The 26,377-nt window shown below is 39.4% G+C and overlaps 1 protein-coding gene across 6 annotated transcripts in view; it reads right to left on the bottom strand.

Annotated features, from left to right (window-relative positions):
- LOC137340123 (exocyst complex component 6-like) overlaps positions 1-26,377 on the bottom strand; it is a 186,240-nt gene that overhangs the window by 25,358 nt on the left and 134,505 nt on the right. For all 6 annotated transcript variants that reach the window (XM_068002450.1, XM_068002451.1, XM_068002453.1 and 3 more), the window contains one exon: positions 17,409-17,482. In XM_068002450.1, the coding sequence (XP_067858551.1) occupies positions 17,409-17,482 (74 nt within the window). The remainder of the gene's footprint in view (positions 1-17,408; positions 17,483-26,377) is intronic.

Genomic DNA, 26,377 nt, shown 5'->3' with positions numbered 1-26,377 from the left:
TGATTTTATTCCATTACGCAGGGTCCGCCACACCTTTTTTTTGGGAAGTTGGCAAAGATTCCTGCTAAATCAGAAAACCCGGAGCAAAAGCTTAGTCACACCTTTTATGAAAAGATGCACACGGGGAATTCATTCAAACAAATCGAGGCTTCACCAACATCCTTCTCGCTAACCGATTTAACTCAGGATTTACTAAAACATCCTTTCCCCTCCCCCCCCATGCAAACAGGCCAAATTCTGAGCTTTGGACTAGTTATGAAATAATGAACGGCATCATTATTTTATACCGTTGACTAAATTCAACTGGCAGTGTGTTTTGGGTACTTGATAATTTTTCTCCTCGTTTCTTTCCCCCATCCCATTTATTTTTCAAACATCTTTCCATTCAATAAAATAAATGTTTTCCTATTCAACTCACTGACATTGCAGTACTTAGTGCTCAGCCAATCACTATCATCCATCTCCCATCCAATCTGGTCACAAATCAGAACAGCCTCCTCCTTATTCTCCAACATACCCCCCTACACGCACGCACACTATCAGTTCCAAACATCCATCATTGTTTCTGGAGAATGCTTGACAGAATCATTGAGAGATTTAAAGTTCTACTGTATGAGACATGAAATTTTATTACTTAATAGGGTATAATTATGTAATAATACTAATATGATTGTACAAGCAATCTAGGCTATCATTTCAACAAAACATACAGTTTTTCCCCTAAGATTTCTCATTATGAAATGGGGAAATATTTGCAATGCCTTCATTTTATTTTAATTGTTTCCTTCATAATTTGGTTCGGTGTCTTGAAAACATAAAATATACATTGTTCCAATAATTTAACTATATCACAACAATTCATCCCAATGTGTTTCATTAGGTGATTGAAAGTAGTACTGAACTATACCATAATACTACAGCTTGAATAGACATTATACTCAGCTCAAATCAAAACAATCTGAGCAGGCTGCAGCATCCCATGATTATAAAAGGAGGTTGTCCAGATTCAATTCTGTATCAGGAAGTGTAATCGTGTTTATCCAATGCATGCATCAAGTTCTTATTTCTCACAGAAAAGTACCATCAAACCCACACAGAGTTTATAATTGGAGAAATAAAAAAATGCTTCAATGGGTAGGTTTTAAACTCAAACAATGATCAAAGTAAATAAATAATTTTGCTGCATTTATATATCATTTAAGTCTGCAACAGCTTTAAAATTTGCAACAAAAGGGATTCCATATCAACTTTTCTTTTTGATTGGAAGATGACATCAAATCTACTTGGAGTTGTGAAGATGTAATGTATGATCAAATAGTTGATGACTTTTTTGATTACCCCATTTTAAACTACAGTGCTCAAGATTTCTAACAGTCAAGGCTAAACCATTAGCTTTAAACACAGGACATGTCTACCGAGCACAGTTGATTAACCCCTAATCATCCAGCTGCTCTTGGACCCAATTGTAAGTGTAATTACCTTTTTGTCAGGTACAATTTGCCTGATAAACATGTCAGAACACTTGCTGCTTAGTCTATTTCAACAGATAACTGCTGTCCATCCACAGCCTGCAGGCACAATTACCAAAGAAGAGGGCTGTTATAAAACACACAGAAGCTAATGCACTAAAGGAGGCTGAAAAAAAGAAATCTCCACCTGACCTCTGGATAACCCAAGCAGGAGATTAGCCTATTTCCAAACAAGCAGGCTGTCACACACAGCTTGGCCAATTGCTCCCATAGCCACTGTGCATACAGTTCTTACACAGGCTAATGAGGGCAGACTGTTATGCTATTACTGCATTGCTATTATTTCTATACCCTTTCTTAAGCCAAGTATTGCAAATGCTTTTCATCAATGCAACAGCAGAAAGGGGCCCAAAATCTGAGGGAGCACAAAAGGTGAAAAAGTTCAAAAACAGATTTTAATTGGACTTTTTAATACCAACGCTGCATAATCATGAGAAACTCAGTGCGTGTTTTGTTAATATTGATGTCTTAAATATTAGCATATTGGTCTAATTATTTGCAACTTTCTTTTTAAAGCTTCAAAATGTTTCTGAAAATCACCTGAGGGACCCTCTTATTTACCACATAAAAATGCAAATAGCATTATTTTCACACTTGGCCTTTCAATTAAGGTGAATTAAGCTCCTTCTTTTATCAGGTGTTGACTGGCTCTCAGACATATTTACTCATCCCTATTAGTACCCATCCCCTCTCATTCCCTACTGAGAGTGGCTATCAAGGAAATGAATGTATACAAACTCGTAAGACTGTTATACACACAACAAAGCTAACACTTCCTGAAATGGCAGCAATTTATTACCAGCTCAATGGCCAAGTTACAAAAATTACCTATACTTCACGGGTTTGCGTCACATACCAAAAATCCAACAAAATCCTTGACTTTTTTTGTTAAACCTGCATTCGCTTTGATCAGAGGTGCAAACAGCCTTCTCTGAGGGATATGAAAGCCACCTGCTGTGGCTGGCAGGGCAGCTGCTAATTGGTAAATTCTTCAGAACTTGCCTAACAGATCCCAGGTTTTTACAGGAAAGTAAAAACAAAAGCATTGACTGTAGCACAATGAAAGCCAGCTCACGGGGGATCATGCATCAAAGGAAAATAAAACAAGCTGTGTGCTCAAGACCTGTAAAACACAACTCTTAAAATTGTGCATTTAAAAACTCCTCTTTCTCAGTATTAAAATTTGCTTGCTAAAAATTACAAACTGATCACGTTAGTTTTTCAGACTAAAATCATTACTGCTAAATGCAAAGGTAGCACTGCCTTAATTTCTAAAGAATGACCCCTCACACACTAACAGTATACAGAGAATGAAACTCCCATAATTTTTGACAGCTGGAACAGAGGGATTTGTTATTTTCCCGAGGAAGAAGTCATAGTTATTTGGGTTCATACTAATCCTGCTCAACCTTCATTTCTCCCCACAGACAGCATACCTTCCCAAAACTAGACCCTCAGGCTATAGCACTGTGGGAAGTCCGGTCTTGTTATATTCATAACTAAGCCCAACGGCACCAATGTTGTTCTAATCTCAGACACACCCACGTAACCCAGGCCTAAGGACAAAAAAATACATGCTATGCGAACTGCATATCTCAGCAAGTTATCCTGCTGGTGGACCTGAACTATTAATTCTTCGACTAGAAAATCCTACAAGATGTTTCACACACAAAAGAATCAAAAGCATCTGAGGACACATTTTCCATTAGATATAAAGCATTATCTGCAACAATAGGCTTGCAAGATACTGTCCCAACATGGCAACATATAAAAATGGTCAGGTCATTACTTTACGTGATGATAACCATGCCATTATACAACTGCTTTCATGTTCATGCTAAGCTGTTTCAGATATATATCAGTGTGAAAGTGGCAGTATGATGTGGATCAGATTGGTGATGTGACCTCCGAGCAGACAAACCAGGAGGTGCAAGAACCCCTCTCGTAGACTGCCTCATGCTGCTTGGGCTTGATACCAGATGTAGTACAACTCCAGCCCATTGCAAAGGCTACTTATAAATATACTTTTGAATCATTTTAATGTGAGCAGAGAATGAATGCTCCTGCAATAACATTAAAAATTAACCAGGCACGGGAGCAGAACCATGTGTATGTGTGCCAGAGATACCAGACTGAGAGCAATGTTAGTACTATAATGCACCATTGTTACAATTACTTTATCAGATGCCAAGATACCAGATAACAATAATTGAGAATGTATTAACCCGATGAAGAAAAAACATACTAAGTTATGTAAAGCTTCCCGTTTCATTACTTTAGTGTTGATAAAAGAATTGCCCAACACATTTTCGATTAATCTCTTTTCCATGTTTCTCAAGATCAACTTGCCAGTAACTCATCCCATCTGCAAAGGACAGTCTTGAAAAAGGCAACATAATCTGCACACAAGGGTATTAATTAACTTGGCTCCTTAGTGGCTGTGGATTTTGCATGGAGTAGCATAAACCCTCTATAGGGAGAAGTTGAATGGATTTGATGTCATTCTTCCCAGCTGGGGCAAGTGAATTTCTATCAAATCTGTTCCCTTTTGCTGACATGAGCAGGGGTGTTTTGACTGGGATAATGAGCAAGAGATCAAAGAGAACAATTCTTAAAAATGCAAAACATTATGTATATATGGTTTTAAAAACCACATTAGCACCGAGGTACACAGATAACTGCATGGTTCCTTTCTTTTTTTGTATGGGTTAAAAAGAATTTTGAGCTGTCAATAATTACCCTTTCTTCTTTATTTAGTATATATGTATGTAGGTGACAGTGCAGAACCCCTTTGATTACATTTATAGTTACTTAAAATCTTCAACTATGTTGTTGGGGCAAATTAATTTCAAGGTTTGAACAAAATATCGAGATTTGACAAGTTTGAAAATGTAAATTAATATTTTTATCAGTATGACACAAAGTATGAAATGCATTTCATGGATGAAAATACAAATGTAACAATAAGATTTTGTACATAAAAATAAGTTGGGTAACAATCCTACAATACAACTTTATTATAATTTCAGATACTCCTGCAACAATCCAGTGTTCTGGGCCAAATCAAATGAAATTGGCAAGGGATTAACAGCATGTTTATTAGCAATTTATAATTAGGCTTCACACAATCAGTGCAATATAGCTCGCATGTTGCAGATGTGAAATTTAATAGTTTCTGTTATGTTATTTCCTTTAACTTTATTAGTACAAGAACTTCCGGTTATTAGTATAGCATTTTTATTACAAAACTTTCTGTTGAATCTTACGCACATCAAAGCAAATGTGAGTGCTGGAGAATGGAATACTTCTTTTACCTGGTATCAGCATCACCCTCTCACCCAATTGGTCATGTATAGCATGAGCGAGAAGCAGAAAAAAGCTCCCTCTACACTACCCCAAAACTAACTATCTCCAGCTTCAGAAAAAGAAAAAAGACTTGCATTTATATAGCGCCTTTCACGACACCAGGACGTCCCAAAGCACTTCACAGCCAATGATGTACTTCAAAAAGAAACTTGCGCACAAGGTCCCACAAACAATGTGATAATGACCAGATAATCTGTTTTAGTCATGTTAGGTTGGGTTTCTGAAGACTCATTTAGATTTATTCAGTTCTCAGTCTCTGTGGGCTGTAAATAGCTTTCTCTGTCCTCTGAGTTAGGTCACAGTACAATACAGGATATTCTGTTACTTGTATGATTTGCCTCAACACTTAACCAATGATCGCTCTATGAACTAACTCAAATGTCCAAGGGCTCTCCACTGAGAGAGGAGACATAGCTGCAGTCTCTAGACAGATAGTACACTGCTTCAATAGAATTCCATTCTTTGGTTCTGCTACTTTGTCAATCATTGAGGAATATGCTATCAGAGACACTTCTATTGAATGGCTAGTGCAGCACAAGAGTCGAGGCAGGGATCTCATTCAGGTGAATGGCAAATAGAAACTATTGTTGAGGCATGAAGGTAATTTTACTTTCCCTTCCATTTTCTCTTATTACCCCATCTCTCCTGAAAGCATGAATTTGTGCTGGGAGCCAGAACTCACTCACACACTCAACCTAAAGTGGCATGCTTCCAGTGTGACCCTGGGCAGTAAGTGTCCATCAGCTATTCTACTATGGTGACCATCACAACCAAATCAGATCCTAACAAGACGATCATGAATGTTGCCCCTCAATGAAGATACTAGAGAACATTTTTGGAACTTTGTAAATGAATTTTTGAAATTTGTTGGGCAGGATCCTACCCCCCCACAAAAAAGTATGCTATTTTAAAGGATGCACGCTTGACAAAAAAAGGGGGTGGACGGTCTGAAAAGTCCCCATATCGCTGATACTTTGAAAGTGAAGTTATAGACTCTATGTGCACTTGCCCTGCGAAGAAAAAATCTCTGCAGTTGGAGCTGGAGAAGGAAGTGCTGCTGATAGAGTGTGCATCTTTGAAGGGACTAATGAATAGAGTGGGAAGCTTAAATTGCTTAATTGATTCGAGACAATGTGCGTCTATCTGAAATATATTCAGTGACTATTTTGAATGGAGCCTGTGGGTTAATCGAGATTTTCAGGTGCAAGGGCAAAATTTAAATTTAACCAAATGGAAGGCATTTGGGATGAAGAGGACAGATCATCTCATTCACAAAGACTCCTTTTGCTCATTTTGTGATCTTGAAAGGCAATGGCATTATGGATTGCATAGTCTCAAATTTTTCAATTATGAAGTTCAGGCACAGCCCAGAAAGGTACTTAAAATCAGAGAACAAGTCCGACTTGAAGGAGTTCCTGGAGGAGAAAACAAACAATGCCTGAATCCCTGTGGTAGCTTTTGGCTTTGTGTAAGGAAGCGAGGTCTGGGAAAGTGAATAAAGTCTTATTGGCCTGGGAGCAGTATTTAAACATTCAGTTGGTCTTAATCTCATGGAAGGCTAATTGGACAAATGTGGGTAGGCAACACAGAAGATTAGCATTCACTTGGTGTAGTAAAAATCTTTCTATAGGTCATATATGACTGACCAGGCTGAAGTTGTATGAGATTACAAGGGTCAGATCAACACTGGAAATATAAAGAGCAAAAAAAAAACTTTTGGTTACATATATTGTGGGATTGCCAGAAATGAAGATAATTTTGAATAGAGGGACGACGAGAAAGAATATTCATTTTAATTAAATTTAGATATTAAGTTTAGTATTAATTTATGTATCATTTGCTAACTTAAGTGTATTAAAAATCCTATTTTGTTTCTAGTGGTTCAGCGAATTCTCAAAGTCGTGAGGCTTATTGTCATACTGGAGCTTTAAAACATTGTCAAGGTCGACTACTTCCACAAGTTTTCATTTATATTCAAACTGGTAATCAGAACGTTTAAGTCGCAAAGCCTAAGAACCTAACGTTGTTATCCTTCCCTCTTATTTTAAGTGAAGCAGCTTTTTTAGCCTTTAAAATTCTCATTCCTAATTTGAAATATGCTTATTCAACATCAGTTGCCTGGAGTTACAAGGCTGTAATTAAATTGAGAGATTCAGATGACATAACAAACAGAGAAATGCTTCAGCAATTTGATCAGTATTCCAAATTCTACGATTTAATTTCAGGCTTTAACTTGTACCCAAATATGTATTTTACATAATTACACACAAATAATTGCATTAGAAGTATTTTTTCAGCAATGCTGTACAATGCTGAAAAATTTCTTAACTTCTGAGGACTTGAATTTATCCTATTAAAGTACAGCTTGGTAAGATCATTTGTATATGGTATTATATTAGTTGTAATCAAGTTTGTCCTTACCAGCTACCCATGGGCTGTACAGTACATCAACCACAACAGTGAATATATTTGCATGTTAACTGCAAAATGCTGACCTACTCTCTATTAAAAACAAAATTCACAAAACTTTTGAATGTGTTCCATCTCAGTTCTTTCTCCTCTTAACTTTTCACAAGGTCTGTTTCAAGGGGCTTTTAGACTTAGTGCTACCTATTGATATTGAGAAGCCTTTGCCCTGGTAATATTCAGCAACTGATGATTCAATAACTCATATGTTTGAAGGATCCGTGAAACCGTCCAGAAATGCAAGATTTATCTCTGTGCTAATCTCTATGTTCTATGGTTCATCTCTCCGCTCCTTAGACATTTCCAGATATCGAGAAGTATTGTTTCTTGTTGGGGTATAAAATGAATTGTGCTAAGCCACTGGCCCAATTCTAATTTCTGATATTTAGAGACAACAAAAGTAACCGTAGGATGCAATTTATTGTGTGTGAAGAGCTTTAGGACATTTCTGACAGATTTGATAAGATGCTACATAAATGAAAGTTCTTCCTTCGTTTTTTCTTTCTTACAAATCTTTCCACACGCAAACCTTTTGTATTAAATTATCTTTTTTTAAAAATTGTTTCTTGGGAAGTGAGCAACACTGGCAAGCTAGTATTTATTGCCCATCCCCTGTTGCTCTGACAGCACTAAGATTCTACCAGGTGTTGTATGACTGGAGTCACATGAAGGCCAGACCAGGTAGGAGTAGCAGGTTCCCTTCCCTGAAGGACATTAATGATCCAGTTGGATTTATATAACAATCTGGCAGCTTTCCTGCTCATTTCTGGTGCTGGTCCACAAATTACCAGATTTACTGAATTCAATTTCACAATCACTGGATTATTAGTTCAGTATCAAAACAACTAGGCTACCATACCCAAATTATTTTTCCATATTGAAGACCATGACGATGTGGATCAGGAACCGGTGTCCTGCAGGAGTTCATGCTGGGACCATATTATGTTTACCTTATACATCAATGATCTGAACTCAGAAATTGGAGCTATAAGGTTGAAATTTGCAAATGATATCAAATTTGAGGGGGGGGGGGGGCGGCGGTATAGCTAATAACGTGGAAGACTGCACCAAAATACAGGAAGACATGAACAGGCATACAGAGAGGGTGGATAAATGGCAAATTAAATAAAAACAGAAAATGCTGGAAAACACTGATCAGGCAGCATCTATGGAATCTGTTTCTCTCTCCACAGATGCTGCCTGACCTGCCAAGTGTTTGCCAGCATTTTCTGTTTTTAAATTCAGATTTCCAGCATCCGCAGCATTTTGCTTATGTTCTAATGGCAAATTAAATTCAATATAGCAAATTGTGAGGTGGATCATTTTGGTCAGAGGAATAAGGAGGCCACTTATTCCTTGGAAGGTAAGAAAATAAATGGGGTAGAGCAGCAAAGAGATCTGGAAATACAGATACATAAATTGTTAAAAAGTAGCAACACAAGTTTATAAGACCATAAAGTGTGCAAACAAGGTACTGGGATTTATTTATTTAAGAGGAATAGAATACAAAAGCAGGGAGGTAATGTTTTATGTAGAACGTTGGTTAGGTCACACTTGGAGTACTGTGTGCAGTTGTGGTCTCCATACTACAAAAAGGATATTGAAGCACTGGAGAAAGTACAGAAAAGATTTACAAGGTTATCACCACAACTGAGACAATGCAACTATCAGGAAAGATTGAGCAGGCTAGAGCTCTTTTCTCTGGAAAAAAGACTAAGAGGAGACCCAATAGAGGTCTTTAAAATTATGAAGAGGTTTGATAGTGTGGAAGTGGAAAATTTGTTTTCACTTGTCCAGGACAAGGGGACATAAATATAAGATAGCTACTAACAGATCAATTAAAAAAAATTAGGAGGTATATGTTTACACAGGTGGTGGTGAGAATGTGGAATTTGTGACCACATGAAGTGGTTGAAGCAGATAGCATTGACACATTTAAGAGGAGGCTTGATTCATACATAAGGGAGAAGGGAATAGAGGGTTTTGGGAGCAGGGTGGGAGAGGTAATTAAGAGTGGGGGAGGCTTGGAAGAGTATAAACACCAGTATATATCAGTTGGGCCGATTGGTCTGTTTCTGCACTGTGGAATCTATGTATGTAATTCTATGTATGTCTTACTGGGGACAATATTTCCCTATTTGCTTTCCTCTTTCAGATGCTTCCAATGTATACACTCAGAACCAGCTTTAAAGAGCAGGATCAACAGGTCTATTTTTCCTGTATGGACCACATATACATCTGTTTTCTACAGCACCCAGTATATCAGGAAAGGGTATTACACCCCAACTGCCCATTTTAATTTTAGTTATTTCAAGGTCTGATCCAAACTGAACTGGACACCTGCTCCAAGTCCAAGTTCCTGGGTGGAGATGGAGCAATTATATCCCTCTCACACTTACTATTTCTGATAGTGCATTTGTATACACTCGCACAAGCAGTCATGCATGTTTCATAGGATATTTTCTGATTCTTCCAAATTTCTTGGGTCCTCTGATCTAACTGCCTGTTATGAAATAAACATGATATCCCTCTCATTGTGGTGAGATTTAGACCAAATGTCTCTCTTACTTTATTGGGTGGACTGTTTGATGATTCCAAAACATCTTTTTGCAATATGAAAATCTGCAAGATCAGCAAAACAGCTCTAAGTCCTAATCTGTTGATGTGTCATTGATCTGCCCTTCATTTGTGTAATAATGATCCTAAGCCAGAGGACATGGTTTGTGCCCATTGCTTCTATAGTAACTACTGCCAAGCCCAAATCAAGAAAATGTTTCGGCCATGAAATTTTTTAAAATGGTGTTTTGGTTGCAAGAGGTTGAGATAACATAGTTCCATGAAGAACCAGGTGTCTTGGACTATTAAGACACCATTCACTATTTAATTTGAGGAACTCAAGGACTATGAAGTACATTGTGACATTACCTAAATTTAATCAAATGTGCAGAAGCCTATCCCTGGGCAGGGATCTTAATTCCAGTACTGTGCAATCTAGTTCCTATTAAAATAACATCCTGAATTCTAATCGGCACTTCTTTGTGTTATCAAAATGACTCAGCTGACTGAGATTTTTCCACTTGTGGACATTCCTGGATCTCTCCTTGATATATGTTTTGGTCAGCCAATCCAGTAACTGTAAGCAAGGCATCCCACGTGGACACAGTTTGGCATGCTTCGCATCCGCACTTTGTGAAGATGCTGACCAGTGGGTGAAGGGGGGAAAACAGATCAGGATAAAACCTTGCGCAATAACAAAGATGCTTTCTATGACATGTCTCAATAATTATCTTGCAGGTTTACTTCTTGAACTTATTCAAATTTCTCAGATCTCTTTTGGCTGTTGAGTCAAGAACGAGGGGCTGTTAACCCTCCAAAGCTTCTAGGCACAACAGAATAGTGGACACAAAAATATTCTTCCTTCTGGCTTAGAAAGACTTCACCATTAGTGTAGGGGTACAACAAAGTACACACCTTGTTTGACAACATGTTGTCCTCAAGTAGACTCCATAACATGGACAATGGCAAAACACCCCTAAACCTATTTGGAGAAAAGCTCATTAGAATGTTGAACAAACCCTGTAATGGTCTTTGCCCAGTGCAAATGTTGAGATTGATTTAAAATGTTCCGAGAGAATTTGTACAGCACCCTTACTATAACGTAACGTCCCAGACACTTCAGAGGGATTGATTGGATATCGAGCAGGAATTAAGTGAGGGTAAGCGACAGATAGTATGGTCAAAGAGGTAGCTTTTGAAAGTAGAGAGATGTGACAAGGGTTTTAGAAGAATTTCAGAGCACATTAAGCAATGAAGACGTTGCCACTGAGAGTCAAAAGAATAGGCTTGAAATTACTATTGGTGATAATAATGAATGCTTAATGTACTCAAAAGACATTATTCTGGCTAGTATTTTAACAAAGGCATCAACTTGTTTATTTCAAATGGGTGAGTTCCTCTGTTAAAATAGTGAACAGAGGAATGTCTTATGAACTCTTTGGTCATAATAGCAGACAAATGCTCAAAGGTTTTAAAACGAAAACATTTTGAAATGCACAGTAGCTTGATCAGCATCTAAAAGAGGAAAAGACGGGTCAGAACTCCAATCATATTGACTTACCCTTACCCCTACCCCTACTGCAAATACCTAAAAATAAAAGTAGTTCAATTAGCATACCCTCAATCTAGGAAATCCCCCATTTGCCTCTCAGTTGCTATGGGGCCTGGGACAGGGCTAGATGCAATAATGAGTCAGTTTTGTCCTGTAATTGTATATTCATTCCCAGTTGCGATTATTGTAGGTGCCTGTCGTAAAAGGTCTCAGTTCACAATTTAATATGACAATGAAAGGAACTGGATTCTGCAAAGTTAAACTGAAGAACCTACAAGTACCATTGTTTTCAAGTGTAAAAGAATCTTTCCAGGAGAAAATTTTGACTTGAAAGGCAAATTAGTAGGCGTCAAAATACCAGGAAAATGCACCAAATAAAGTGTCAAAAATCAAAATTTTCTGGGGAGAGGCAGTATGCCCCAGACCTTGCTAGAAAACAAATGAACATGTGAAAATAACAGGCAAGAAAAGACCAGTTGATCCATCAAGCCTGCCCCACACTCATGATGGCTGAAGCATCATGACTGGACACTTCCTACCCACACCCGCAGCGATGTAACCTCAGCCTTCAGCACTTGCAATCCCCCTTCAGTAATTTATTAATACACCACTGATGCAAATTGCACTTTAGGTTTCTTCCCTGAAATCAGAGTGATTGAATGTTGGGTCTACTTACATCTTAATTTATGACAAGCCCATGACCCACTGCACTTTCAGTCGAATACCTTATCTTCACATGCTACAATGCCTATTTTCAGGGCTCTTTTTCAGCTGTCAGCTTTTGCTAGTTTTCCAGATTCGCATGTATAATTACAGCAGCCTACATTAATTCGCATCCCAATTTTCCTCTCTCTACAACCACAACTTTTTGATTTATCTCATCTTCTCTCCTACCCTTTGCAGCCTCGGTGGTGCTGTCTTGATCCTTCTGGAGTCTTTTTTTTTAAAAAAGGAGCAAACTCTAGAATTCATCCTCTCACCTTCATTATTCAACCCCGACCTCTTGCCCTCCACTGACCATTCCTCTTCCCCACTCACCAGTAAAAGATTACATCAAACATGGCACGAGATTACAGACCAAATAAACCATATGACCACTTGTGTTAGGAGGAACTGATTGACATCACTTAAAATGGCTGCTCAGAGCTTCTGAAAATTAGTGGTCATCTCAGAATTGGGCAGGGTAATCAGAGCTCTAATTTTCCCATTAAATAGAGAAGTCCTCATGCATGCATGAGCACTGAATAAACTAACATTTTAATTTTGAAAGCTATCAATGGTGTATGAAAGATACCACTATATCCAGCAGTACAAGCTCGGCATATATGTTAAGTCTTCTGAAAATGAACTGAAGAGTATTCTTTAATTAATGCAACATTTTTTTTAAAAATGAAAATAAAAACATTTGTGCATGCGTAGATTTCAACAGGTCGACTTTCTAGGTTTTCTGCAATTTTACACACATTTGGTTTCATTCGGAACTTTTAAACAGAGTTTGTTCCAGTATCCCAACTAATCCTACACATCCACAGCCTAAAGTAAGGAAAAAAAGGGAGCTGTTATTGAGACAACTAACTTCCATTAGTGATCAAGTGATTGGCAGTGGGATCACGACCTCTCAATCTCGGGTCACCTACTTTTCTAAAAAGGGCAATCCTACTGATCCATCTTTTAGCCACAGCTTCTCATCCAATCCCAAGCCTCTTGCCTTTTAGCTTTGATTTGGTTCAGGCTTTCCCTAGTATCAGTCTCTACCTGTCATCAACTCTTCTGTAAAGCGGTGCAAGTATCAAGAGTCTAACCCTAGGGCACAGTCAGGGTGGGCAGGTAAAACCTGACCACTGGACCTACTTCCTTATCTTTCATAACCTCGAAGGCATGGCAGAGTATCAAATTCAAACTGGAGAACAGTACATGAAACAGCCAGATGACCCTATGGAGAAGTTCCTTATAAAAGGCAGTTTCCTGCACAGCCTGTTTGAAAAGAAATGTCATCTATCACATTAAAAAATAAATGGATCATAGGATTGTATGACAGGGAAATTGGCACATGGTATTCCTACTGCAGGTGGGTGCTGATTTACACAAGTGCTCGTATTCTTCTGCATTCCCAACATATCGTCACTTACAAGGCAGAGAAGTGAAGGAGGTTTTAGGCTGCCTGATTAATGGAAAAATCCATGATCCCTTAGGAGAACACTGTACTAAAGCAGCTTTATAACAAAAAGGGCAAGCTTAAATCTAAAGCATCCCATTTACACAATGTTGGATGGAGAATTAGACATACACACATTAAATATTATATATGTATATAAATAAACTGTATGTATGTATGCATGCATGTATAATATATTATATATACATACACATACATATAGATACACCCACAGTGATATACATATACATACACACTATTATACATGCACACAAATACAGACGCATATATATTAAGCAATGTTACAGAGGTGGAATTAGGCAGTCTTTGTGATGGAGAGAATGTGATCGGAAGCTCAGCTTGGGGTCAAATAGCATGCCAAGGCTGCAAATAGTTTGGTTGAGCCAGTGATAGTGGCTGGGAAGGGGATGGACCATTGAGAAAAGTGGTGAGTTTTTGGTGGCGTATATTCGATAGCTTTGGTCCTTCCGATGTTTAGCTGGATGTCATACGCATCACAGAGGCAGTGGAGGGTTTGAGAGAGGTGGTGGAGAGGTAGAGCTGGATGTCGTCCGTGTACATGTGTCAGCCTTGACTCAATGGTAGCACTGTTGACTTTGAGTCAAAGTTGCGAGTTCAAGCTCCACTCCAGAGACAAGCACATAAGCCAGTGCAGTACGGAGGGAATGCTGTGAAGGTGCTATATTTCAGATGAGACATTGTCCCTTCTGCCTTCTCAGAGGATGTAAAAAATCTCACGCTACTATTCAAAGAGGAGCAGGGGAGTTCTCCTGATTAATCCCTCGACCGACACCACTAAAACAAATTATCTGGTCATTTATCGCATTGCTGTTTGTGGGACCTTGCTGTTCACAAGTTGGCTATCGCGCATGCCTATGTTACAATAGTGATTACATGTCAAAAGTACTTAATTGGCTGTGAAGCACTTTAGGATATGAAATGCACTACATAAATGCAAGTTTATTTATCTGGTAGCTAACCTTTTGTCTGTAGATAATGTTGCAAGGGGCAGCATATGGACGAGGAAGAGGAGGGGGACAAAGGTAGATCCTTGGAGACTCAAACAGGGAGTTGCGGGAGAGGTGAGCATGGATTTTGGGAGGTGGCAATATATACACAAACACAGACGTATACAGTATATCTACTATATGTTAAAAAAGGTGTGCGGTTGCAAAATTCTAATGGTATCGCACCTGTAGATGGCACAGCCAAAATAATATAATGTGACTTAAATGGTACCCCACCTAATGTTACGTGGCCAATCAACTGATCTTAAGCCTCCGATAATGGAATCTCGGTAGGGTTCCTAACTTAGTCCACCGCGTGGCGCTGCAGAAATCCTTGCCTTGGCGAGTGGCAGACTTTGCAGTAAAGGTGAGTGGAGGGAAGTGTTCACAGGGTCCTTGAGGCCCCCAAAAAGTTACTATCACTGCACAATCCAGGTATCACACTGTACCCGCACAAAGAAGGTGATCTCCTTCAGGGAAATAAAGAGTGAGAAATGCTGGAAAGGCGAAACAGCGGATATACCACTCGACGCCTGTTTGTGCATTACAGAGGACTGGAGAAACACCCCGAGAGAGGGGCGCTGAACTTTAAGCCGGCCGCTTTGAAGAAAACAATTTCAATATCTGGACTGATGTACTGGACCACGGCAGCCGGAGTTAAATAGCAAGCACAATTCCGCGTTGGGAAGGCCGTGTACATCGCTGCAGAACATAATATTCCAAACCTTGACACCACCTCCCCCCCCCCCGCTTTTGATAGGATTTGAGAAAGTAACTCGAATTTTGAGCGAACATTATCCCCGCTACCCAGAGTACCAAGGCTGAACTATAAAAAGAAATTCAACTTCATGTCTCACGGACTGGACATCAGAGCAGAAATCGCTATATTATAAACCCCCCCTCCCCACCACACACACTAAGCAGAGATTCGCGCATTTAACCAAAAATCCTCCATCAACAGTTCCCCCTCACTGATAAGAAATGATGTGGAGATGCCGGTGATGGACTGGGGTTGACAATTGTAAACAATTTTACAACACCAAGTTATAGTCCAGCAATTTTATTTTAAATTCACAAGCTTTCGGAGGCTACCTCCTTCCTCAGGTGAACGATGTGGAAAAAACATTTTTTTTTCCACATCGTTCACCTGAGGAAGGAGGTAGCCTCCGAAAGCTTGTGAATTTAAAATAAAATTGCTGGACTATAACTTGGTGTTGTAAAATTGTTTACAACTGATAAGAAATTCAGAGCTCATAAGCAACCAAGCAGGAATTCAGACACAGAACCACAAACCTATAAGCCTCAATCTAACCCCCAGCTGAGCAGAAAATACAGGATTCAACCACAAATCCATAATGAACTCCCCCCCGAGCATAAATAACGGAACTGAATTCCCTCACCCATCACTAAGCAGAGAGTATGCTCCTCTTTCCCAGCACCGACACCCCCACCCCAACATGGAGCAGAAATATTGTGACCATACTGCAACCCCACACTGAACACACCGCACCCCCCCAACAGACACACACACACAGCAGATATAGTGCCACCACCCCTGCTTGTGCGCCCCCTTCCCCCAACAATCACAATATTAGGAAGGAACTCTGAACCTCCAGCAATGAGCTGAAATATAGTAATTCCTTCCCGCCCACAACTGAGCAATACCTTGGTGTTTGCCACCAATTCCCACCACCACCACCCCCTCCCATCTCTCATCACCCGAGCGCACATCCCTACACCACCCATCACTTAGGGATCGGAGCCCGAACCCCTCCCCCAATGACCATTGTTTTGGTGACCAGAGCTCAGCCTCCTCAACAGAGCATAACTCCTCCTCCCTCCTCGTTTGCTGGGCTAATTGTAGCCAACCTCCCGGCCCTCTTTTTCCCATCCCCCTCCCCACCGTAACCACCTCTCCAATCCCCGTGCCATTTTCCACCTCCCTTTTCTTGGTCCAATTTAATTATACCCTGCCCTCTAACCTAGTTGACCTGAATCCTGCACTTGGTCTTGCCTGCCTATCTAACACCATGGGAGATGGAATATTTATAGAGTTAATGTACAGATCATCCATGATCTAATTAAATGGCAGAACAGCCTCTCGAGCCGGTTTCCTGCCATTTAATTAGATCATGGATATTCTGTATCTCAACTCCATTTACCCACTTTTGATCCATTCCCCATACCTTTACCTAATAAAATTCTGTTAACCTCGGTCTTGAAAATTTCAATTTATCCAGCATCCACAGCCTTTTGGGGAGAGAATTCCACATTTTCCATAGTGTGTGTGTGCATATATTTTCACATATACTATATTACATATACACACACTATATTACATAAATATAGCACATCTCATGATCATACATAATTTAGTGATTGTTGTCATTTGGTAGAACTGGTTTAATTACACATTAGTTAACCAAGAATGTGCTTGTTTAGTACTCAGGATTTAGAAACGTAATCCTATTTAAAAAAAAATATTAGGCAGCATCAAACCAGTCACTCATAGCAGAAGAAAAAGGAAGTTGAATCTAAGGGTTTATTTGAATCAAAATCTTTTGTTTGGCACATCACAACCAGTGGGCAGCACTTTTGTCATGGTTCACAGCATTATAATCCAGTAAAGCCGGTGTGGACACAGCAGCTTCTTAAAAAAAGATAAAGTAAACCAGCTAACAGGCAGCATCAATGACTGGTATTTTACCAGTTGCTTCAGCATCACTCATCAAGGAAAAATAATCTCAAAGCCTTACTTGTCTGAGGTCGATGAATGCTAACTGCAGGGTGTCCCCTTGGAATCCTGGCACTGGCTCAGAGCTAGCAAACACTGGAAGCAAAGATTAAGGGGGAAAATATTAACTCTGAGGCAGAACTATGGCAAGTCTAAACAATTTTATGCAGCCTATTTAAGCAAATAAACCATATTAACCATGACAAACCAGCATAAATGAAGGCCTAAAATTTAATTCCCTGCTTTTTTTTCCACGAAGAAACTTTAAAATCCAAATCAATTAAACCAAACCCAGTTCTAAATTTGCAATATACAAATAATTTAGACTGCTAGGTGCTGTTTGATGACAATGAGCAAGCATTACAATATAAGTTTCTACACAATGTGTGCAAATTTTACAAGTGGGTTGACAATTTTTTCACCTCAATTTTTTGGTCCACAGGGTGAATGATTACAAAAGTATTTTGAGAAAATACCAATTCCATGGTTGTCAACATATTTTTTTTAAAAAAAACATCTGCTTTGTTACAGCATCTGTTCAATAAAAAGCCTACCTCTAGCCAAACAGCAATTAAAGACAGACAGTAGGGTGGGAACTAGCTTAACATGCAGACAACAGGTGGAATGCTCTAAGCACTACAATCTGTACTTAACTGGAATGTCTGTTCTTGCCATGTAAGACGTTTCTGATAATGGAATTTAATATGAGACAGTTTGAGAAGGCTGTTTAAATATGATTAAAAAGAAAAAAGAAAGCTTGACCAATTGGAAATCCTACAATTAAAGACTACTAGAACTTTTCACACAATTACAATGCAGTCGAGCTGGTAAATAGAATTATCCATGCTCACAAAACCTATGCTATTGATTTAAAGAAGAGTGTCTATGCAACAAATATGCGTGTTATGCCATTTAGAATTAAGAGTATTTGGTATTTCTATATTGCTTAAATCAGTCATTTTAAGTTACATGCAAATTTGTTCATTTTAAAAAGATTACCTACCTATTGGATTTTTTTTTCATTCTTTTAAGCAGCATCCTCACACACCCTAGAGTGGACAGACATCAGGCCATGTTTGCTGGAAAAGTCACATGAAGGGACGCCCTCCCTCAAGACATTTTGTGATGTCATGACGATAATGGTGCTCCCTTCTGACTTATGTGCAAAATATAAGGTAAGCTCTGCCCTGAAGCTTCATTTATTTTTTGCCCGAAGGCATTTTCTGAAAAAGACAGATTCATCATTTGTATTCCCCGCCAGGTCTGAGAGACAGCTTGGTAGAAGCAAGGATGTGTGGAGGATGCACCTTAGAAAAATGAAGACAACCCCAACAAAATAGGTAATCTTTCTTTCTTCTACAAATCAAATCCTCCACACTGCTGGAGGCTGACCAAGTTGTAATCAGAATGAAGAGAAAGGATTCCTTACAGGGGAAGAGAGACTCCAGCTGCCAGGATAGGCATGCCAAACAAAACATCTTCCATTGCTGCTAAATTTAAACAAAGTTTGGTGAAACCATGTAGGCTATTCCACGTAGCTGTCTTACATATACTGTCCACAGATGCTGGCTTTAGCGATGCCCAGGAATTAGCTGTAAAATGGTTGGAATGGGCCTTTGGCTTTCCAGCTAGATTTCTATCTAATTGCAATGCAGTATATATTTAACAAGTCATCTTGCCAAGTTTGGTGGAAGGTTTGATGTGTTCTCAGTAAAAGGCTAGCGCCCTTTGGGTGTCCATAGTGTTACGCTACTCTGAGGCAAATTAAAAATTAGGGATCACAATTTTTTGACCCAAATGAAACTGGGATACAACCTTTGGCAGGAAATTCAGATGTGTTCTAAGTACTGCATAATCAAAATGTCTAATCAGTTAAGGCTGACTAATGTCAACTTTCAGATATTTCAGAGTCACAGGTGCTAAGAGGTTCAAACGGAGGGGACACTAATCAGCACAAAACCAGATCAACATGCTAGTTTCGTACGAGAGATAGTCCATCTGGGATTTACTTTCTAAACTGGTGTCTTGGTTCAAGAGGGCAAAGGATGTTCTTCTAAATACCTGATGCAAGAAGATCATGAGCGGCTGAGATGGCAGCTATATGAATAAAGTTGGGTTTCAACCACATGTCAATAAGATACTGGCTATTTGTATCTAGAGGCATAGAATACAAAAGCAAGGAGATAATGTTGAACTTGTATGAGCTACAGCTGGGAAGATTGTGTACTGTTCTGGGCACCCCATTATAGGAAGGATATAAAAGCAATGGTAAAGGATCAGCACAGAATGACTAGGAGATGAAGGGTTACATTTGAGAGTGTCGACAAGTTAGGGCATCGAGGTCTTAAAGATTATGAAGGATTATGATAAATTAAGTAGTGATGGATTGTTTCCACTGATTGGCAATACAATAATGAGGTGGCACAAATTTAAGATAATCACAAAAAGAATTAAAGAGGAAGTAAAAAAAAATGTTTACCAAGGGTGATTATAATGTGGCATTTTCTGCCAAAAACTGTTGGTGAAATAGAATTCATAAATTCTTTAATATTCCTCTTTTCCAAGCAATTATCTATTTCCCTTTTTAAAAAGAGTACGAGGAGAGAGCAAGAGAGTAAGATCAGGCTAGATGTCGTGTGCGGAGAAAAATAACTGCACAGATTTGATTGGTCCTCTTCCCTGTGATGTAACATCCATTGTTGAATAAAATCCTAGAATGTTACAGCATAAAAACAGGCCATTCAACCAATGCTCTTAGAGGACCACCTCATACAAATTTCTTCTATTTAAACTCTGTGCTGATTAGTGGACAGTTTTCAGTAAGACAATAACATATCCACTACTGATAACAGTAGCTCTTGGACTAATAAACATATCCTTTCGACATCCAGATCATCGCCCAGAGGCCTACTGGATTCATATCTAAAATCTGACCTGGTAGTGGAGAGAAGCACCTTCATGTAGGGTAGTGAGATTGAATAGGCACTGCTCAATGCAAAGATGTGCAAGATCTACAGTTTGCTAATTAGGGGTTACCAGGACACCATCACTATCTGTGCTCTGAAGTTTTATAATATCCTGGGTATTCCAGATAACAGAAATGTGCAAAGAATTACTTGTTTCCGGGAAACGTAAAAACCATCCAGCCTGCATGCTGACTTCACCTCAGTACTTGAGCAGAAAGATGGGATCTGCTGATGGTCCAGGATGCAAGAAGGTCAATCAGTGGGTAACCTCAAGTCCAGAAAATGTTCTGGACTACCTTGGTACACAGTCATAAGGCATTGGCTGTTGTATTGTCCACCTTGGATAGATGTTGTGCCAAGTGTCAGCCTGTGATTCAGGTACCAATAAGTAAGCAGTGTTCGATCTTCACAGATAACAAGAGAAACTCCTGCCTTGTTGTCAACATATTTTATTACCATTATGTTATGTTGTCTGTCCAGAGCTTTTGGGCTCAAGAATAGGCTAGCTGAACTCACCTGTAGTCTACCTGCTGTCAGGCCATTTGTCCTGTGGGTGAGCCCCACATCAAGGAGATGTCAGTCACTAGTATCAATTGAAGAGGTGGTGGCTATCAACAATTCAACTGAAAACCATACTGCCTCTGGGACCACCAGATCAGATACAAAGCCATAACTTGGTCTCTTTCCACTGTTTAGAACAATAGCAATCTGCAAGACGATTACTGATTAAAGAAATTCAACTGTAGAGATCTCATGAACAGTCAAATATTTGGAATGATACAGGTGGAAGACTCCAGAGTCTGGAGGGAAAACTGCCCAAAGATCATATGAAGCAAGGAATCTATGAAAATCATGTTTTATTTTGGCCCCAGTACGAGACTTCTTGCAATTGATAAAGAAGCTAAGACCCTAGAATGTAGCAAGTACCTCTTGGATGGCTGTCTAAAAGATCTCACAACATGGAGCTCTAAGTATGGATAAACACAGAAGCACTGCATCCTGACACGTGCTGCAACAATGGATAGGCATATTATGAAAACCCTGGGGGTTGAAGAAAGGTTGAATGGCAATTCCTTGAAATAGTACCGTCACCCTGAAAACTGTATCCGAGATATCTCTGAAGCAACTGCCAAATGGTGATGTGAAATTGAGCACTCTTCAAATCTACTGCAGCTAACCAGTCTCCTGGACATACAGTTTGGACAATGAGGCAGTTTTATCATTGTGAACATTTTTTATGCAAGAACTTGTTCGGCACTCAAAGATCTAGAATGGGAAAGCATCCTCTAGACTTTCTGACCACCACAAAATATCGCGAGTAAAACCTTTGCCTTTCCTAATGTTGTTGAACTTGCATGATTACTTCAGATAACAGAAGGCCGTCTATCTCAGCCGCCGGTATAATCACTAGCAAAAGGTCTCCAGACGTTGCACCCTTCTGATGGTTTGATGAACCCAAACATATGTTGTAATCCACTGCCACGTTGCCACAAAGTTTGTTAAGTAGCTGCTCACCAGTTTCCTGATGTCAGAGAAAAAGGAGTCATTGTTGGCCACATCTTTACCGCTTCATCTCCTCCATCGCTCCCAAAACTATTGCTACACCCTTGAACTACCTTTCCAACATTAAAATCTGGATAAGCCAAATTTTACTCCAGCTTAATATTGGCAAAACCAAGGCCACCCTCTTTGGCTCTCACCAGCACCCAAGTACTTCTGGTCTTAACTCACGGTATTACCAAAACTACTTTTTTTCCATCTCCTTATAGTTCCCATTTCGAACTACCTTTCTGCCCTCCGCTGGTAAAACACTAATTCACACCTTTATTACTTCAGGACTCAATTTTTCTAATGTTCTTTCAAGTGGTCTTCCCGCCACCATTCTTCACAATTATAATTTATTTGGAATGTTGCGGCCCATGTCCACACTTGTCCTTGCCGAGCTCCACTGTCTCCTTATGAACCAGGGTTTTGGTCCCCATCCTACCTTTTCTTTTATCCTTTTTCCTTTCTGTTTGGTGCCCACTGTTTTTCTACAGATTTTAAAGTGCTTTTGAGACATCTTTCTATATGTGAGCAGTGTTATGGAAATGTAAGCTGTTGTTTTGAGCTGGACCTGCGTCTGCAGGTGCTTGTAGCAAGAGTTATGTGGGGTACAGGCTGGGTTGCGGCTCTTGTCTGGTGTCTTATTGTGTGATGGGAGGCTGTTCCCTTAGTGCCAGTGCAGGAATGGTCTAGAAGTTCTATAGCGGCCGTTCACAGCCCTCTAACAGGTCCTCCACTTTGCAGTCAAAAAAGTTTGCAAAAAAGGGCAAACTGCTGCAGTTGCTGAGCAATTGCTAACAGCTGCTGTCAGACAAACTGGCAGAATATAATTCACTGAGCAACTGACCATGCTTCTTTGTCTAGTGTATCAGTGCAGCCTGCTGTTGCATCAATGCAATCTAGAAGTGCTCTTGTACCAGGGATATGACAAGTTGTCAGGAGGACCTATCATGGAGGCTCGGAAGGGGACATCTGTGAAGCAGAACACAAGTGGTCCTCAATAGTGAGGTGCTAACCTTCGTGGAAAATTCCTCCCGTTATTCAAGGGACTGGGGAACAACTGGCCTCTCATCTTCCCTGGGGTGGATGACAAGGTCACTGACAAGTGTTCAGGAATTGCAGCAGGTGGGTCAGAATTAAATTGGCAGCAATACACAGCAATACTCCTTGCCAATCAACTGTTGAACTCGCCTTCAAAATAAGTGGCAGTCAACGAGATGCATCTGTGACACATAACCTTATGTCTCATCAGGCAGTGCATTTACACAGATAAAGGACCAGTATCTTAAAATACTGTTGGTACTACCAAAAACAATGACAACAGGCTATGTTAGAGCAGGGAAGAATTTGTGTGCTCATAGCAACAGTGCTTTAGGGAGTCTGTGTCTCCTGTATCAGTTGCTGTTCACTCTGCTGCTGGCTGGTGCAAAAGAGGGTGCTTTCTTCTTTTAGCAAGTGTCTCAGTACTGGCTGGTACTAGGGTATTCCTGATGCTACCAGCTGAAACCAAGAAGTCGTGTCAAAATATGGTCTCGGCCAACTCATACTGATCTGGGACGAAGGACTCAGTGTCAGTGAGCACTGAAGCTGACCTCTTGCTGATGTAGGACAGTATAAAAGGCACAGCCCAAAACCTGGCGAGTTAACACACTGAATATACTAACCAAAGAGGCTATGCAGATGAGACTGCAAGACCCCATTTTCTCAAGGCATCAAAGATTACTTCCTCTAAGGCTGATTCTTTGACATATAGGGAAACCTCTTTGAAATAAAGGGAAATCTATTAACAAAACATAACAATGCAAAAGTTAAGAGATTAAAACAATAGTGAGAAACAGATTTCTGAAACTGTATATTTTCAGTAACCAAAACAGAATTACAAATGACTGAAACGATTGACACAGTTAAGGCGCCATAAAATGTCCCACACGTGACTGGAGGAGAAAAGAATTTAAATATGGCATGCAGAAAACGAGGAAGGAAAGAAGGATTATAGATTGCTGACTGGACATCTGAAGTAGGTTGATAATGGTATTCCCATTCCAGGTTGAGTACTCCAAGTTTAACTCCTCCATTTTCCAAAGCTTCATCCATCTCCAGTGCCTGATACTTGGATACATTTGTCTCCTTTCCAGATTCTGTCTCAATTCTGAAGATATGGTCCTGCCATGATCATCAATGATGTGGTCACTGGAAGTATAGGGGCCTATTCCACTGAGGCACAGTGGCACTTGGCAAACATTAGTGCCCAGAGTGAAAGGATTACCTTGGTGAATTAGATTGACTAATCATTAGTTGGTTCGGTCAAAATATTAAAGCCTTTGGACAGATACGGAGGGATCACAAGACATCATTGTGGAGTCATGTGACACATTTGAACAGAACCTTTAATGATTGTCTGCCCTCAGGGGAGCGAGTACGGGTGAAGTACTTCAGGAACACTTCATCTGACACAGCTCTGAAGTCTCTCTGTCCTTTCTCTAATTTTATAGAAGGAATAGGTGAGCAACCAAAGGTGATAGAAATTGAAGATCTCCACAGAGAGTGACATAAGGTGCAGAAAGAGGATGTTGCATTGGTTCTGGCTAAAACATTTCAGCAGACTTACCTAAAGCATGGTATGTGAAGGACAACAAAGAAAGAAATAAGAATAGAAAATGATAGATATACACAGCAGGGCCATCAGCATCTGTAAAGGGAAAAGATGGATTAAGGGTTTTAAGTGTGAGACATTTCATCAGAACCCCTTCCAACAAAGGGTCTACACACCAAACATTAATCCATCTTTTCCCTTTGCAGATGCTGACAGGGTTGCTATGTGTTTCCAGTATTTTCTGTTTTTATTTCAGTTTTCAGCAGTCTTTATATCACAAGGAATAAGCAGGGCAATTTGTCAGTCAGCTAATTGTTTTCTTAAATTGCATTTATTACACAGCCTTGGATCAACACACCGAAGTCTATTTCTTGCAAGAGCAAATTTCTGTTTTAGAAATTCTAACCTCCGAGAGGAATTAGCCATTCTAATTTACCATTATGTCTCTTCCATTAATTTCTAATTGAAATAGGTATATAGCCCATTTTACAACCACAGTAAATTAAGTAGTCTGCTCTCAAATACAACTCCCTCCCGAGTCGTTTAAATCATGTGCTAGGCAAATCGATAAACTCAGTCTATGACATTCCATTTTCTTCCTGCTGCCAAAGACATGGTCTATCTCCTTTCTTTTGAACCAATTACTTAACATTTTTTTTAACGATGTACTGTTTTTATGAGCAACATTTCAGTTTGTTGGTGCCCACAGGGATGGTACCGGGAACACAATGTAGGAATGGGAACAAATGCCACCTCCCATGGTGTATAAATGTTTGGTTAAGTGGATTTTCCACAGCACAGTTGCAAGTTCCTTAGCAATGCTACTAAGTTCGGCATTGCAGAATAAATATTGAAATTTATTTGTTTTTAAAAAAACATTTGAGTTGATCTTTAACTAACGACACTTTTGTGAATAAGCTGAACTGAAAACTAGATGAGTTTTTTTTCATATATTTCTGGGGAGAAAAATGAAGAGTATTAAAACACTTATTTTGTTTAAGCTTCTGCATTTGGTATTGACTTATGAAATAACTCTATTTAAAAAAGGTGGCAAGATTTCAATCTAGCTGATATTTAAACATAACATGACTTTCAGTCGATACCATTCTTCCTGTTCAAGTTAAACCCTTAAGCACATTTATCAATTACAGTAAAGGAAGCTACCTGCCATTCGTGAGTTATTTGCACATACAGGGTGCTAATGGAAATGTCACTGTTGTGGCCATTAATCCTGAAAATGTCATACACAAAGACTGGAGGAGGGCGATAAGTTCAAACATAAATCACAGGCAGCACAGTGACGTCTGGAATGTATATCTGACAGTAGCCACGAGTGCACAACAAAGTGAGCTTCAACTATTTACTGTCCTGGTACTCTTAATCCAAATGTCAGTCAATTTATCTCAGTTTTTAAAAAAAACAAATTAGGACATATAATTATTTTAAGCAGAATTCACTGGATTTAAATCCAACTTCCAATAAACTGTGTTTATTTTGTACAATATCCATCAACCTTTCAAATGTAGCAATGTATTTTACTTTAAAAAATGTTATTGATGCAGAAACATTCTATTAATTTATACATATTGTAAACATTTGCTCTGAAAATATTTGCTTTCATCAAAAGACCTGGTCATGCACAACTGTAAACATTCAAACTACTTCAGGATCACTTAACTTAAAAAGCACTTTGTACATCCTGACTTATATTTCAGGTTCAGTTCCCTCTGCCCCGCCTCCTCACTTCTTGATGGGCTACAACTCCATGAGTGCCCATTGTCCTTCGGTACCTTATTCGGCACCTACTCTTCAGGGATGAGCTTGCAGTGAGTGCCAGTAGGCTTTGTGACCATGGGAGAGAAGGTTAAAGGATGGGAAGGGGGTGAA

This window comes from Heptranchias perlo, chromosome 21, assembly GCF_035084215.1.
Source record: "Heptranchias perlo isolate sHepPer1 chromosome 21, sHepPer1.hap1, whole genome shotgun sequence".
NCBI lineage: Eukaryota > Metazoa > Chordata > Chondrichthyes > Hexanchiformes > Hexanchidae > Heptranchias > Heptranchias perlo.
The sequence above is the reverse complement of the archived record's forward strand: the minus strand, read 5'-3'. Positions and strand labels throughout refer to the sequence as shown.